Source organism: Bipolaris zeicola, assembly GCF_000523435.1.
Source record: "Bipolaris zeicola 26-R-13 unplaced genomic scaffold scaffold_172, whole genome shotgun sequence".
In the NCBI taxonomy this organism is placed as follows: Eukaryota; Fungi; Ascomycota; class Dothideomycetes; order Pleosporales; family Pleosporaceae; genus Bipolaris; species Bipolaris zeicola.
The window spans coordinates 1-13,594 of record NW_006912221.1 but is presented as its reverse complement, the minus strand read 5'-3'; the positions used below and the strand labels follow the sequence as shown (position 1 = coordinate 13,594).

The following is a 13,594-nucleotide window of genomic DNA, read 5'->3' as shown; positions in this document are numbered from 1 at the left end:
GCGGCAAGAGCGGGGCCAACATTGTAAACACGCGGAGAAAGAAAGGGAGCGGGCAGGGTTTGGAAATGATGCTACCCACTTACAACACAAGCCTTCTCTCTGTCTCTGTGCACTGCACACATCCTTGTTGTATTATGTATAGCCATGCTAAGACAACCTGAATGTATAATCTTGGCCCCAATTAAGGGTACAATGGCCTTGGCTACCTAGCAAGTCCCGCCATTGCATCGCCCCATCTACTCTACCGTAGCGTGGAAGAAGCGCACAGATCATCAAAGGAAGGGAGTAGCCCTGTCTACCCGCATCCTCGCTTGCTCGTCGAAGACGAGAAGAAAAAAACAGCGACTCGACAGACAAGCCGATAGCAATAGTAGAAAAGAGTGTGTCGGACGAGCAAGCAGCAAGCAGCAAGTACTGCACACGTGCGGACTCGGGGCTCGACCCTCCCCCTTCTCGCTGTCCGCTAGCTTCCGCTGACCAAGCCAGAGAAAGCTATACGCCTTCTCCTCTCCCAGAGGCTTGTAACTAGGCAAGATGGACATGTGCATGTGCATGTGCATGCGCCCTATATCGACCATCTTGGCTGCTTGCGGAAAGCGCCGATCAATGCATTGCTGCTTTTGCGCAAACTAGCTAAGCATAGTTTCCCACCCCCTCCCCCCCTCTCTCCGCTGGCCGCATCCCTGGTGCCTCTGTGTCTGGCCAGGTTAGACCGGGGTGCGTGGATGTACCGGGGGGCTGTGTGTGTGTGAGAGGGAGAGGGGAAGCATGAAGGAGAATGAGGGGGATGAGAGCATGGGTTTGGAAGGGGGGGGGGGTTTGGGTTTGTGATGCGAGCGGAGTGTCGAATTAGAGGCGGGGACGGAGTTGCGGGGATTTGGGATTGGGGGAGGCGATGCGGACCGGTGCGGGGGGATGAGAGGCGAAAAGGGAAGGGATGGAGATAGTAATTATCGATATATCGTGAATTCCAACTTGGCTTTGATTGCGCATGTCCTATCTTGAACTTTTTTTCCCTTTCTTTGTTTTCTTGACGCATTGGGAATGCGCATGTTTGCATGTCTAGTACCATTTTTTTCTTGCTCCGTGGAGTTGAACTTTGGTCGGCATCCCTGATTGGCTGGGAAGTAGCGAGGAAAAACGAAACAAGCTGACTATAGACTCGTATCTACGATTGAAAAAAAGTAGCCAATGCCATGGTTTTCTTTCTTTATTGGATACAAGTAAGTACGTGTATCTTCATGTCTTGAAGCTGTGCGGGGTCAGAGTAAGCAGACTGAGTAGTGGAAATCAGCAACGTAAAAAGAAAGAAAATAGGGTTTAAACTTGGTGCTCAGCATCGGCACCATGCCGTTGTGTTCCAATTGGGGAATTTGGAGATGGCTACCAGGCTTTGTGGTGGGCCTGGGCGGGGGAGACTGCTATTGCTAGCCAAGTCACGTAGATGTTACTGTGTAAAAGAAGGAATAAAAAGAGTGAAGTTTAGCAACAAGAAACGGTCATAGCCAAATGTGTATCCGATGAGTATACTGAATGCAATAAATGCAACATGACTACCTATTTATCTCTACTATATTCAAACTCTTGGCTGCACTACCATGCTCTACAATAGACCAAGTTACCTATGTAAAGTACTCCCCAAGCAAGCCTAACCCCTCGATACATCATCCCCCCCCACCACTATCCCGAGCAACCCGAGCAATTGGGCACCGACACCCACCGCCTGCATCCGTAGGCGTACATGATCGATACCAGCAAAATTACGATTCACACACGTCAGTATATGCAACCGCGAATCGAGTGACGTGCATTGGCCCGTCTACTTTTCCCCTTTCAGCCGCGCGCGCGTAAGAGAAGGCCAGCAAAGGAAAGCATATCAGGGCCCCGACGGGACACGTGAACAAATCACGAGCATTCTGGAAAGCTTCGAGAAAGTTGGGAGAAGAGAGAAAAAAAAAGAAGAATAATTGCCGTGTGTGATCTACAACGCCTTCCTCGCGTGTAACTTACATGTACATGCATTGCGTTGCTGTCCTATTAGAAGGGGCAATGGAAATGCGATCATCAGTAACAAGCACAAGTAACACAGCAGTTTTGCCCCCCCGTATATCCAACTACGGTTCGCTGCTGACGGGGGGAGGGGGGAGAAGGGCGGGTGGCTTGCTCGCTTTGCCATAGGTTCAGGCCAAATATCCCATACTACTTCTGATTATTTCGTCATTACCACTACCCGCCCCCCCACCCATGCAAAGACAAGCCCCAAGAGAGAGTAAGTAGTAGAGAAAAAGAGGGGTTCTGACAATAACCCGCTAGTTCATTACTTTTCCGCGCTCCGACCCCCTCCCCATGCACTCCGCGGAGCAAATCCATAGGCTTTCTTTCTTTCCCTTTTGCGACCCTGCATACTTTTACGGACTTGGGGACGAGGTAAAAAAGAAATGAAATCATGGGCGCTTTTTTCTTTGGTCTCTTGCGTTTTAGGCCTTGATACATGCACACACACACGTAAATGCCCATGTAAATCCTTGGTCATTCAAGAGTGTGGTAGTAAAAGAGGCAAGTTACATATGAACCGGGGAAAAGCTATTAACATATGCGTTTTTGTCAAATGCTGCTATTCTCTGACAAATCTCTAAACTGAGGAGAAGGGGGGGAAAGAGAAAACGGTTTGGTGACGTTTTAATTATCGCCTTTTTTTTCTTTGGCTTTCAATGCGTTAAATTCACGTCTTGGAAAGTAAGTTAGTTCAGATTTGGAACCAAAGAGAGAGAGAAAGCGCGCGCGAACAAGGCAAGGAAAAAAAAGCAAGTGCGCAAAAAACAAACAAACACAGCAGTTGTTAAAATATCGCCAAAGAAAAAAAAAGTCAAGCTTTCTTTGTTGCAACGGGAGTTGCCGAGATGCGGCGGTCATTTTTTTTGGTCTTGGGGGAAGAGCTACTTTAGTTACAAACTAGGTGTACTTTGGACCGTCAAGTGCACATCTATTTCTTTTTTTGGACATGGGCGGGATTAAACCAGGCCAGTCGGCGCATGATTGCAACATGCGGCAGGTCAAGGGGAGGGATCGGCCTCCGTGCGTGGTTTTACGGCAAGAGCATGTGCGATGCCGCTCAAAATGCCGATAGCATGTGTGTGTGTACTATGTGTGCATGTGTGTGGACTTGGATGGATGAGGAAAGTGCAAAAGGTGCGGGAATAAGGGCCAGGCAGTGGGGAGGGTCGAGGGGGAGAGGGGGGCGAAGTGGCATCATTGGGTGCAACCGTAACGATACCAAGGGAACTGTGGGTATAGTGACGTCTTGGGGGGTGTCGCGAGTCGAGTCGAGTTAGGCGTACTGGTACTTTGCCTAGGTAAGTAGTGTGAGTTTGGTTGGTTGTAATTATGTCGTGCATGGGATTCTTGGTTCAACGGCGCTGCGATGGTGAGATGATTAGCTGAAAAGGGTGATTGGAAAGACCATGGCGGGCTATCCAATCCTCTTTTCGCTTGCAAGACGTAATAGTCTAAGTTGATCAAAGGGCATCGTGAGGGACGACTCGACTTTTGGGGCCATGCCCTCCCCCAAACCGGATTTTGCAACGCAAAGTCCGAAGTTCCACGCCAATGAACACCTGACTATCACGCCATACACCGTATCCACAGCGCCCGTTGACCTCTGGGCTTGCCTCCACTACTGCTTGCGCCCACCTCACCGCCCGTGCAGGCCCCAGCCCGCCGACTCATGCAACCGTCTCCCATCTCAAACATGTCACGCCTGACGACCCGTATCATACCAGCCCGCCGCCCCCGTGCCTAGGACCCTTTTTTGTTTCACCACCCCAGCTGCAGAGCACTGCCAAGTGCTTGTGTCTAATATCTGAATTTCAAAGGGTGTGGCATTGCTATTTTGCTCGACTGCCGCCATAGATTGCATTTCCGCGATAAGCGAAAAAACGGATCCTCCAAGTGCCGAAATTGCTTCGTGAGGAGCGAGTGACGGCCAATACAACACGGGCCATGTATAGAATCTGTATGATATTGTAGAGATACGCGAAATGTGGAAATTACACTGGGCTAGATCTTTGATACAGAAGAGAGAATATAGAGAGAGAGAGAAAAGGGGAAAGAGTCATGTACCGAACAAGGTAAACTCGATGTTGCATTCTATGCATTTCCTTAATGCAGTAATCTTCTCTTTCAATGGAAGAAGATAATAAGAAAAGGGGAGCGATGGATACGTACTGTGTAGATCTGGTAGTGATAGGAGAGAGAGAGAGATGTGTTGCATGATCGGTGTGACTGCGGACCAACTTCTAGTCCCGAGAACCAAACAAAACTCGTAGCCTCTTTGCTTAGTAGTACGTAGTAGCAAGTAGTACGCATTCAACACCACAAAGAGGCAAATTCATCTCCAACCCACAGTAAACCACTCTCTCCAACCGTGTCCCCTCATTATTGCCCTTCTCATCTACGCACCAAATACCCCAATCTCCAACCCTATTCTCAACGGTTTCTACCCCGAATCACTGGGTCCAGCCACCTCCCCCTTGCATACCAAAAAATCCTTCCCGCACCACGTTGTTGAGTGGGCGAACGGTGGTCCCCAAGCCCACGGGATTGGGGCTAGAATGTTGAAGCAAGGGGGTGGCGGGGAAGCTTTTTTTTTCTGGCTGCGAAGTACATGCCCGGGACGAACAGTGCTAGGTAACCGGTTAGGAAGGGAAAAAAAAGGCGCCCTATAGCAATATGCCTCGGGTAACAACACCGAGGGACATGGTAGTTCCGTGCCAGCGCAGCTAGCACCGAGTACGTACCAGTAAATGCAGCACAAACAGCAATGCAAAAAGAACAAGTGTTTTGTCAGGTTGGAAATCAACCGTAATGTAGTCGTGATTCTCTAGCGCTTCTCTTGCGCCTTTGGTATCTAAATTGAATCCGACTTTGCTTCAACCGTCGTCAAAACCCTATGAACAAGAACGAAAAAGAACGCCTCTGCTTCCCAAATCTAAAAGACTCCTCAGGAGCGTGTTTGGGACAAGCAACAAAAGAGAAGCCGTAATGATACACATCAATATAAAATAAGCCAGTATCAAAATCATACCCAGCCGGGTTTCGGTCGTGATACACTCTTGATCAATGTCAAACTGAAAACGCCGTCAAATTACTCAGCATCAAGCCACAGTGGTGCATGAGCATAAGGACGAGTTTTGCAACGCCCGTGAATGTCTAGTCGTTGAAAATGGGGAACTCCGAAAACAAAACAACCTCGCCGGGTCGTGAGCCAGTTGCGCCGTTGCATGCCGAAGACCGCAGATATGGAGAAAAAAGTAGTGACGCCGGTGGACATGCAGCCCAGTATGCATAATTCAAATGATGCAAGTCGCTCTGATTGCATCGTCGTAATCGTGTGCCTTTTGAACATGGAAATGAGGGTGGGTGTGGTGGTAGTAGTATTAAGGGTGCATTGGGTATGGCTCAGAAGAGACCTCCCTCAATGACGCCTGGCTCGTCGTCGCGAAGCTGGCCACCGCTCTTCTTGCGGGGCCATAGCTTGCTACTGACTCGCTTCCAACTATCTCTAGTAGCGCTAGCGAGACCATTGTGCTCTCCGCGGCTGTTGCGGGGGCTGGGGGTGCCGCTGCTCGGAGCGTTGTCGTAGTAGGCATGGTGGAAGTCAGTCATGGGGTATTCGCTCACAGGCGGAGTACCGGGTGGGGTGAGGGGATCGCTCATGCCAGAGGGGCTGCTTGCACTACCCGAGTCATCGGTCAATGCATCGCTACCGCTTGCGTAGCCCGAGGTGATGCGGGTTGCCGGTGGCGGGCCGGACGACGTTGGCTGAGAGTGGAAGCGAGCATGAGAGAATGGGCGGGATTGCATGAAGCCAGAAGTGAGTGAAGATGGCGCGGATGCGCGTTGGTGGGTGGGGACTGGCGGGTGTGAAGCACGAGAGAGCATGCTTCGCTCCTCGTAGCTGCGGGTCGACGAGCGCGAAATGTTACTTCCGGCATAGCTGTCGTGGCCGATGGTGGGATGTGCACTTTGTGGGCTGACCGAGTTCAGGAACGAGACCAATACACTCTCTTCCATGAGTTCGTTGATCTTGGCCACGGCACTGTCCAATGATGATGGGTGAGGAGGGACGTAGGAGTCGGATAGGCTGAGCAGGTTGTCACGGACTTCGGCTGGAAGGTTGACCTATGGTTGTTTAGTAAGTTGGCGGGGGAGGAGTGATTGTGGGCAGCAAGTGCTTACTTCGCGCGGGCCTGACTCGCGAATGTAGGCATCGATCAAGCGACGCCAGAGCATGAGGACGTAGGCGCACTCGTCCGATAGCGGTGAGATTGGGCTGCCAGGATGGCGGCTGACCATCTTGGAGTAGTGCTTGCGATAGCGGGAGGCATCCATTGTGAATTCGAGGTTCTCGAGGCAGTGGTTCTGCGAGAGAAAGGCCATGAAGGAAGTGAGGGTGTATGGGGGAGGGGCGGTGTTGTTGAGTATCTCTGCGAGGTTTGGTTTGCGGCATTGTGGGCTGGGAATGTTCTTTGGAATGGAGACGGTCAAGGGCGCGGGCTGCGCATGGTGGTGGTAGTCGGCCATGGCCATGTTGGAATGGTGGCCGTCAAAGTCGACGGGGGAGCGGGCGGGGGAGCTCGAGGCGGTCGACGACGTCTTTATGGAGAGGGCGTGTGCGGCGGGCTTCCGGGTGACCATGACGCTCTTCCAGAATTGCTTGTAAACACGGCGGGCGTTGTTCCTGCTCTGCTCGTCGAAGCCGTCGCAGGGACAGAGGTGGACTTGTTGGGCCAGCTTGACGGCGGGAGGGCACTCGGTTCAGCGAGAACCTAGTGTCGACAGGCCAGCGGGAGGGTGGGTGGATTAGGACGTCGACGGCAGCAGCATCGAGGGCTGGATTGGTGGAGGGCGGGCAGGCGTGCTTGTATAGTGTGGAAGTGTGTGTGTGGGTGGGGGTGAGTGTGTGTATGTGTATGTGTGGTGGTGGTGCTAGTAAGACAGGCAGGGCGGTGGATGTGCGTCAGGTCAGGACGTGGTGCATCTGCGGCTCAGCGTGGTTTTGAGCGAAGCGCCGTCGAGAGTCAGGGAGTCGGTCGCTGGCGTCGCCGGGCCCATGCGTGGGCAGAAAGCTCAGTCAGAGGGCACGGGCCCGTCCCCACCCAGCGGTTTGGCCATCACGGAGCATGAGGACAGGACGGCTTCGTCTGCTAAAAGCGGCCACGCGCGCCTTCGCTGCCATTGGCCGCCGCTGCCTTCTGGAAGACGCACGCCCGCCCCACCACCGCTGCACCGCACCACTACCACCACCACCACCACCATCCCGGCCGAAACTGCGCGCCCCCCTCGCCTGCTGGCGCCCTGCTCCACCATTCGCCACGTCCGATGTGGTCATGGTGCTGCTGCTGAGCTTGTCTTGTGTACCCGTCCCTGTATGTGCGACTGCTAATGCGACGCCCGCTGCTCCTCGCCGCCTGCCATGGGTCTTGAGCATACCCTCACTACTGCTGCTGCTGCCATCATCCTCACTCCATCCTCACTCCACTGCTCCCCACCCACAGTCCCGTGACCGCTGCACAGAAGGAAAGAAGAGAAGAGAAGAGAAGAAAAGAAAAGAAAAGAAAAAACTTCTCCCCAAAAAGAAAAGCAGCCGGCATGCTGGACGACGGCGCTATGCTCTGGCCTGCTCCGACGGCGTGGATGCCAGTAGAGTAGTACCACTGCCCGCTGCCCACTGCCACTGCCACTGCCTGCTGCAGCCCAGCACGGTTGTTGTTGTTATCTGACCCCAGCAGCCTTGTCCGTCGTCGGCTGCTCTGTCGCTCCGCCGCCGTCATCCTCTTGCTCTTTCTCGCCCTAATGTCCGCGCCCTCGCTCGGCCCTTTTCTCTCTTCAAGCATCAAAGGCCTACTACACCATGGCCCCCACCGTGTCGACTCTTTCCTTTTGCAGTCGCATTGTTGCGCGTACACCCGCTGCTAGCTGTCTTGGTTGCCGCGGCCGCCGCCTCTCCACACTGACAAAACTACCTACTGGCATTACAGCATGAGGGTGAGTGAGTGAGCGAGCGGGACGAGCAGCAGTATGCACGCCTGAGGCCTCAGGCCGCCGCTTGACGGCAAAACGACGGCCGCCGCCCGACTCGCCCGACGGCATCACTAATCCGCCATATGACTCTGCTGGCTCGCTCTACCACATGTCCATGGCCGCCGTCTGTATACTGACTCTTGGTGTGTGTCTACTTATGTCGGTACTTGTCGTGCTTTTTCCATGAGCCAGCCACACTGCACTTCACTCACTCACTCACGCACTCACCAACCCGACTCACCCAACCGCCGTCGACACGCTTGCCAGCGCCGTCGCTGGTGCAATGCAACGCTCGCCTTGGGCCTCGTCACACACGGCCAATCATGCCCACCCGCTCCCCTCAGACAGGCGAACGGGCCGTGCACGGCCACAGGCTTGGCATTGGCCCTATGCCTGGGGACAAACGCGTCCCTGCCCACACGTCTGGCCGGGAGCCGTCTCCGTATAGCCACAAATACCTGACACAAGACAATCCTCACCCATCCATGATCCGCACGCTGTCTCTACTACGCAATCGAGATTCCAGTCTGCCGCCTTAGTGCCTTACTCTACTCTTCTAGATGCCATGTTTCCCCTCCTATCCTGCATGTAGCATACCTTCCCCTCTCTGCTGTTCATGCCTTCCCCAAACCCCCTTCCTTCTGTCTATCTAGACTTCCATGGCCCATCCATCCACCCTCGGCCCTCTGCCGTTGTCCGTCGCGGTCCGACTCTGGCTTTTTTTTTCCTGCTAGCTGCCATCATGCCCTCCTACGTAAACCCACTTGGTCAGACCACACACCGCTTACCCCTGCCTGCTCACCTTCTGCTCTGGCAGCCGTGTCATCGAAGAAGACTTCTCGAAGCTTTTGCGCTCTTCTAGAATCCTGCCTGATGCCGTTTAGGGCCGTCTGCCCGCTCTTGCCTGTCGATCCATCAACCATGCCGCATAATACCCGGCCTACTAACACCAATGCCTGTCATCTCATCTTCACCTCGGACAAGCCCACACACCCGACGCATCCTTATGCTGTTGGGATGCTGCTTCGGCCCATCTGGCGAGCCTCTTGTCGCTGCTGTTGCTGCCGCACTTTGCATGTCCTTGTCTGCCTGCCTGCCTGCCTTGTTTACACTACCTGCCGTGTTCGCTCTTGCTTTGCGCCTCGCCGCTTCGTGTTCCCTCTTTCCGACAATAGCCGACTCAACGATTCAGTCCCCAACTCAAGTTCCAGATCTCCTTACTACCGAAAATTTTTGTGTTCCGCCCAAACAAAGACAAACTCGGCTCAGTAGCCCCAAGAGAAAACCTGCCATGACGCAGCTTGTGGACCGCTTTGTCCTCGTTGGTCCCAAGTCGGAAGGAAAACGTCTCTCATCTTCTCTCCGCTTCACCGCTTCGTGGCGTTTGCTTTTTTTTCCTTCTTTGCCTTTGGCTTCCCCATTTCTCACGTCTGTTCAAGCACCATGGATGAAACTAAGTGGCTGCCTTGGCATCCATGTGCACACACTTACGTTCGAGCCTGATGTCGGCATGGCTTACCCTCTCCTTGCATATGGTGGCGCCGACTATGCAGAGCCATGGCTGCTTTTTTCCCTTTCTCTCTTGCTCTTGCTCTCTGTCCTGCTGGAGCCTCTCAGCCGCGGGCTTCCCTTTCCCAACGACCACGTTTTCGGGAAAAGCAATTTGTATTGCACCGGCCGTTTGATTGCAAACAATATACCCGTCTTATATGGCCGTGTCAGCCGCGTTGATGATGTTGCATCGCATATTCGTCAAAGTGGAACCTGAGGCCCTAAGCACGGCAGAGGATAGACAGAGACCGAAGCAGAGCAGAAGCTGATTCCCGCATTTTCAACCCTAACCCGCTAGGCTCTGCTCAAAGAGCTTGGACTGCAACCACCTCTCTCTTTCTCTGTCTCTTTTTGATTTTCCTTTGCTGGTTATGGACCCGGCGGTGGGTAGTCATAGCTGACCAGACCAAAAAGGCCAGGTATATTTGAAACCGGCCCAGATGGAGCGCGCTGACACCATTCCTCTCCAGGCACGGGTCATGTGCGGGTTAGTTAGCAAAATATTGATTTGACAATAAACCCCCATCTGGAGTAGAGTATAGAGAAGGGGGAAAAACAAAGGCGGCAAAAAGGCGACATGCTGACGGTCAATCAAACATGCTTCAAACATATGTCTCGAGCCACATGCTGGCGTCGATCCTATGCGGCCAGTTCGAGCCTCGCTTCTCCCCCCAAGCCGCGCGTGTGATAACAACGATGATGGAATCTAGCTGACTAGTAGCCGAGCGACGTTTTACCTAGGCCGCCTGTAACACGTCTGTGGAACCGCTCGGGCTACCTGTCTCCCCGGAACATGACTTTCGTGGGGACTCCCATGCTTCCCACGCCCTTGGTTTGTTTCACACTTTTCTTGGGAATGTGGGACAGACGGGGTGGAAGGGTCGCTCTAACTACTGTAGTATACCAATAGTTCAAATGCTCGTTAATCGGAAGTGCATGGTCCCGTTGGTGAAATCTGCAGCCGCATCCCGGCCTTGGTCTCGAGCGCGGCTACATCAAGATTCCATCCTTTGGCCCTCATTTCGTCGCCGTATTTGTCAAACATCCTCCGCACCTCGTACAGCGTATCTTTTAGCTCACCCACCAACCCATGCTTTGCTGCCGCCTTAGCCGCCCCAGACGCTACTACACCGTCCGGCTTACCCCCTAACCCACTTCTTGTTCCTCCACCATCATCACCACCACCACGTTGCCTTCTCTCCGCAATGAGCAGTGCATGTGCCCACGCCCTAAGCTGATCAATCGGTCCGCACCCAGCCTTGAGCACGATGACAGCTTCGTAAGCGGCAGGTTCCCCAGTCGCCCAAAGCACGTAATCCTCGGCCTCGAAAATGCTCAGTAAATCGTATACATCGACTTCGCTTTCGCCATCGCCGCCGCCGCTGCTGCAAAACGCCAGCGACCCGCTCAGCTTATCACGCCTACCGATCCGGCCTAGCAGTTCCGACAGAGAGGTACCAATCCTACACTTGCCAAGTACCTCGTCATCTGCCCACCGCAGCACGCCACCTCTTTCAAAGATGCGTTCACGCATAGACACCTCTTTAGGACTGAGCACTATTCCATACTGCAAGATGTGACTGAAGAGAATATTGGCTCTCTGTCGATTAAGCGATTGCATGCTGACGGCTCGTACTGCCGCGTAGTTTGTGGCCAGATGTATGACCAAGAGTAGTACAAGCGTGCACCAAGTTGCTAGATCCGATGTGATATGCGATATCACAAAGCTTCCTGCCTGTATGCAATCGTCCGTTGTTAATCCGGCGGTTTACTTGATCTTTTTCGTCCGTTCATGACTTGGAACAGACGGGAGAGGGAGAGATAGGATAAATGAGGGTAAGTACTTACCAACATGCCTAGCAAGGATATGACTGTTTCCTGACTGGAATCTTTCTATTGAAACTCCCATTAGCCTCGCAAGTATATCTTCGTATAGTCGTTGCTGTTTTAACGACCCCTGGTTGAAGTTTCCCCTCTTGACCATGTCCTCGTGACCCCGATTCTACTAATTCCGTTTATTGGACACGGCTTACTATCTTTCTTGACTCGTTGCCCTCCCGTTTCTTCTTCCAGCTTACCCGGCGATAATTGAGATGAGATGATGAAACACACCAATACACGACATGTGTTCAATCAATTAAGAGAGAAGAGAGGAAAGAAGAAGGGGCGATCAAACTTACGGCATTGACTTCTCCCAAATTTCCCGCAGTAGCAAAATGCGCGCTCAAACTCGCTTTTGAGCTCCCCGCACAAACACCACACAATGACCTCAGACAGCTCGCAAAGCTCAAGACAGCTACCCGCAGCGGCTTAGGGAACCCAGGACTCAAACAGTCGAGAATCATTCCCGAGTCATTCAGAATATCCGCAGTGAGACGGTACATTTTGCACTCTGGCTCGAGTGCCGTGCCGAACCGATCCGCAAAGGCTATTGTTGCCATGCGGCCTACAGATTGCTGGAGGACGGAGAGGAGCAATGCAGCGGTAGGTGTGGCATTGGAATCACCCACTCCCACGCCTTTGGTGAATTAGAGGCGATAATTGACAGTGAGGGTTATAGACAAGATAGAGTAGGAAAAAAATGTAAGAAACGAACCTTGTAACACCGCCCTCGAAGCCAACATACCTGCAATCGACGACGAAAAGGCTTGAAGTGAATCCTGTGTTTGCCATTATTTCCTATCCCAAACACTCCATTCTTCCTTTCTCTTTCTCTTACTCGACCGTCTCTTTTCTCATCCTTCCCCCACCCCTCCACATACACACACACACCACCCCAAAGCGACAGAAAGAAAAGAAGAAGAAAAAAAAGGCAGACTCACAAAAATCTGATACTCAACATAATCCTCCGTAACACTCTGCGGAAACCCACTCGGCAAAAACACATCAATGACATACTGAAGCACGCTTTTATGCGCTTGCTCAGGAATCTAGACATGAATCAGCAACCCCACAGAATCATCCAAAAGAAGCACTGTTTGCACTTCTTCCCCCCCTCACTAAACACAAAACCAAATAAATAAATAAATAAAGAAAATAAAGAAAGATGCGTACGATAATATCAACTCTCTTCTCCCCATCATACTTCCCAGCAGCTTGCCTAGTATTCAACGCTGACGACGAAGACAAAACATAGGTCCGAACCACCTTCCCCGCCTCATCCTGCTCACTCATTTGAGCCAGAATACCGGGTTGCAGCGCCATTTTTCACGTCGCTCTCTTGCTTGCGCGATTTGTTTTTTTGGTGGTGGTTTAGTTGGCTGGGAAAGAAGGTGCGTGGAGGATGCATTGGGGTTGGGTGGGGGGGCGGGTTGAGGGTCGTAGGGAAGTTGGTGGGGTGGGAGGGGTGGGATGAACCCGGGAGTGTGGTACTGGGGACACGGGGAGGTTGGGTGAGATGGGCGTGTTGGGGGGTTTTTGCGCGGTTGAGAGAGCGAAGGTGAGGATAGGGGAGGGAGGAGATAGAGATACTCATATGTGTTTTTATTTTTAGGGGGGGGAGGGGGGGGCTGTACGGGTTGTGATGGGGGATGGTTGGTGGTGGCTTGCCTTGCTATCATTTGTATTACATCCACAGGTGCTTGTCTATTTGTGTTGTATAGTTTTTTTCGACGGTCAATAGATTTTATGGGATTTAGGATGATGGAAATTATCTAAATCCGATTACAATGGAGATTTATGTGTGGATATCATACACCCTGCTTTCCTCGCTAGCGGTTTGAGTAGTAAATCTACGGGTACACTACACAATTACTTCAATCACTATGTATGTCTTAGGAAAGAGCCTGAAGACGGAGGTTGATATCAATTTATGTACTCATTTAACTTTTTTTTACAGTCGTTTGCTATACTCGGGCCCAACGGCTGCTGTAGCAGAANTTCAATGAAATTGCCCGTGCTCCGCACGGGCCTAGGTATCACCTCAACGATAATATCACCTCAATGATAACACGTAGCTTAA

At 52.4% G+C, this 13,594-nt stretch overlaps 3 protein-coding genes across 3 annotated transcripts; all 3 read right to left on the bottom strand.

Annotated features, from left to right (window-relative positions):
- Window positions 1-5,457: 5,457 nt before the first annotated feature.
- On the bottom strand, window positions 5,458-6,807 carry COCCADRAFT_104412 (uncharacterized protein; the record flags this gene model as incomplete). Its single annotated transcript, XM_007717272.1, has 2 exons — window positions 5,458-6,180; window positions 6,238-6,807. Coding segments are annotated over 2 exons (1,293 nt in total), but the record flags the coding sequence as incomplete, so codon positions are not given.
- A 3,217-nt stretch (window positions 6,808-10,024) lies between these two features.
- On the bottom strand, window positions 10,025-10,243 carry COCCADRAFT_104424 (uncharacterized protein; the record flags this gene model as incomplete). Its single annotated transcript, XM_007717271.1, has 1 exon — window positions 10,025-10,243. One exon carries the CDS (start codon window positions 10,241-10,243, stop codon window positions 10,025-10,027), a length of 219 nt encoding a protein of 72 aa, XP_007715461.1.
- Window positions 10,244-10,555: 312 nt separating this feature from the next.
- COCCADRAFT_104464 (uncharacterized protein) lies at window positions 10,556-12,837 on the bottom strand (the record flags this gene model as incomplete). The annotated part of the gene is made up of 7 exons (XM_007717270.1): window positions 10,556-10,731; window positions 10,789-11,368; window positions 11,482-11,526; window positions 11,814-12,151; window positions 12,230-12,293; window positions 12,456-12,563; window positions 12,688-12,837. The coding sequence occupies 7 exons, from the start codon at window positions 12,835-12,837 to the stop codon at window positions 10,556-10,558; spliced, it is 1,461 nt and encodes a 486-aa protein (XP_007715460.1).
- Between the last annotated feature and the right edge of the window lie 757 nt (window positions 12,838-13,594).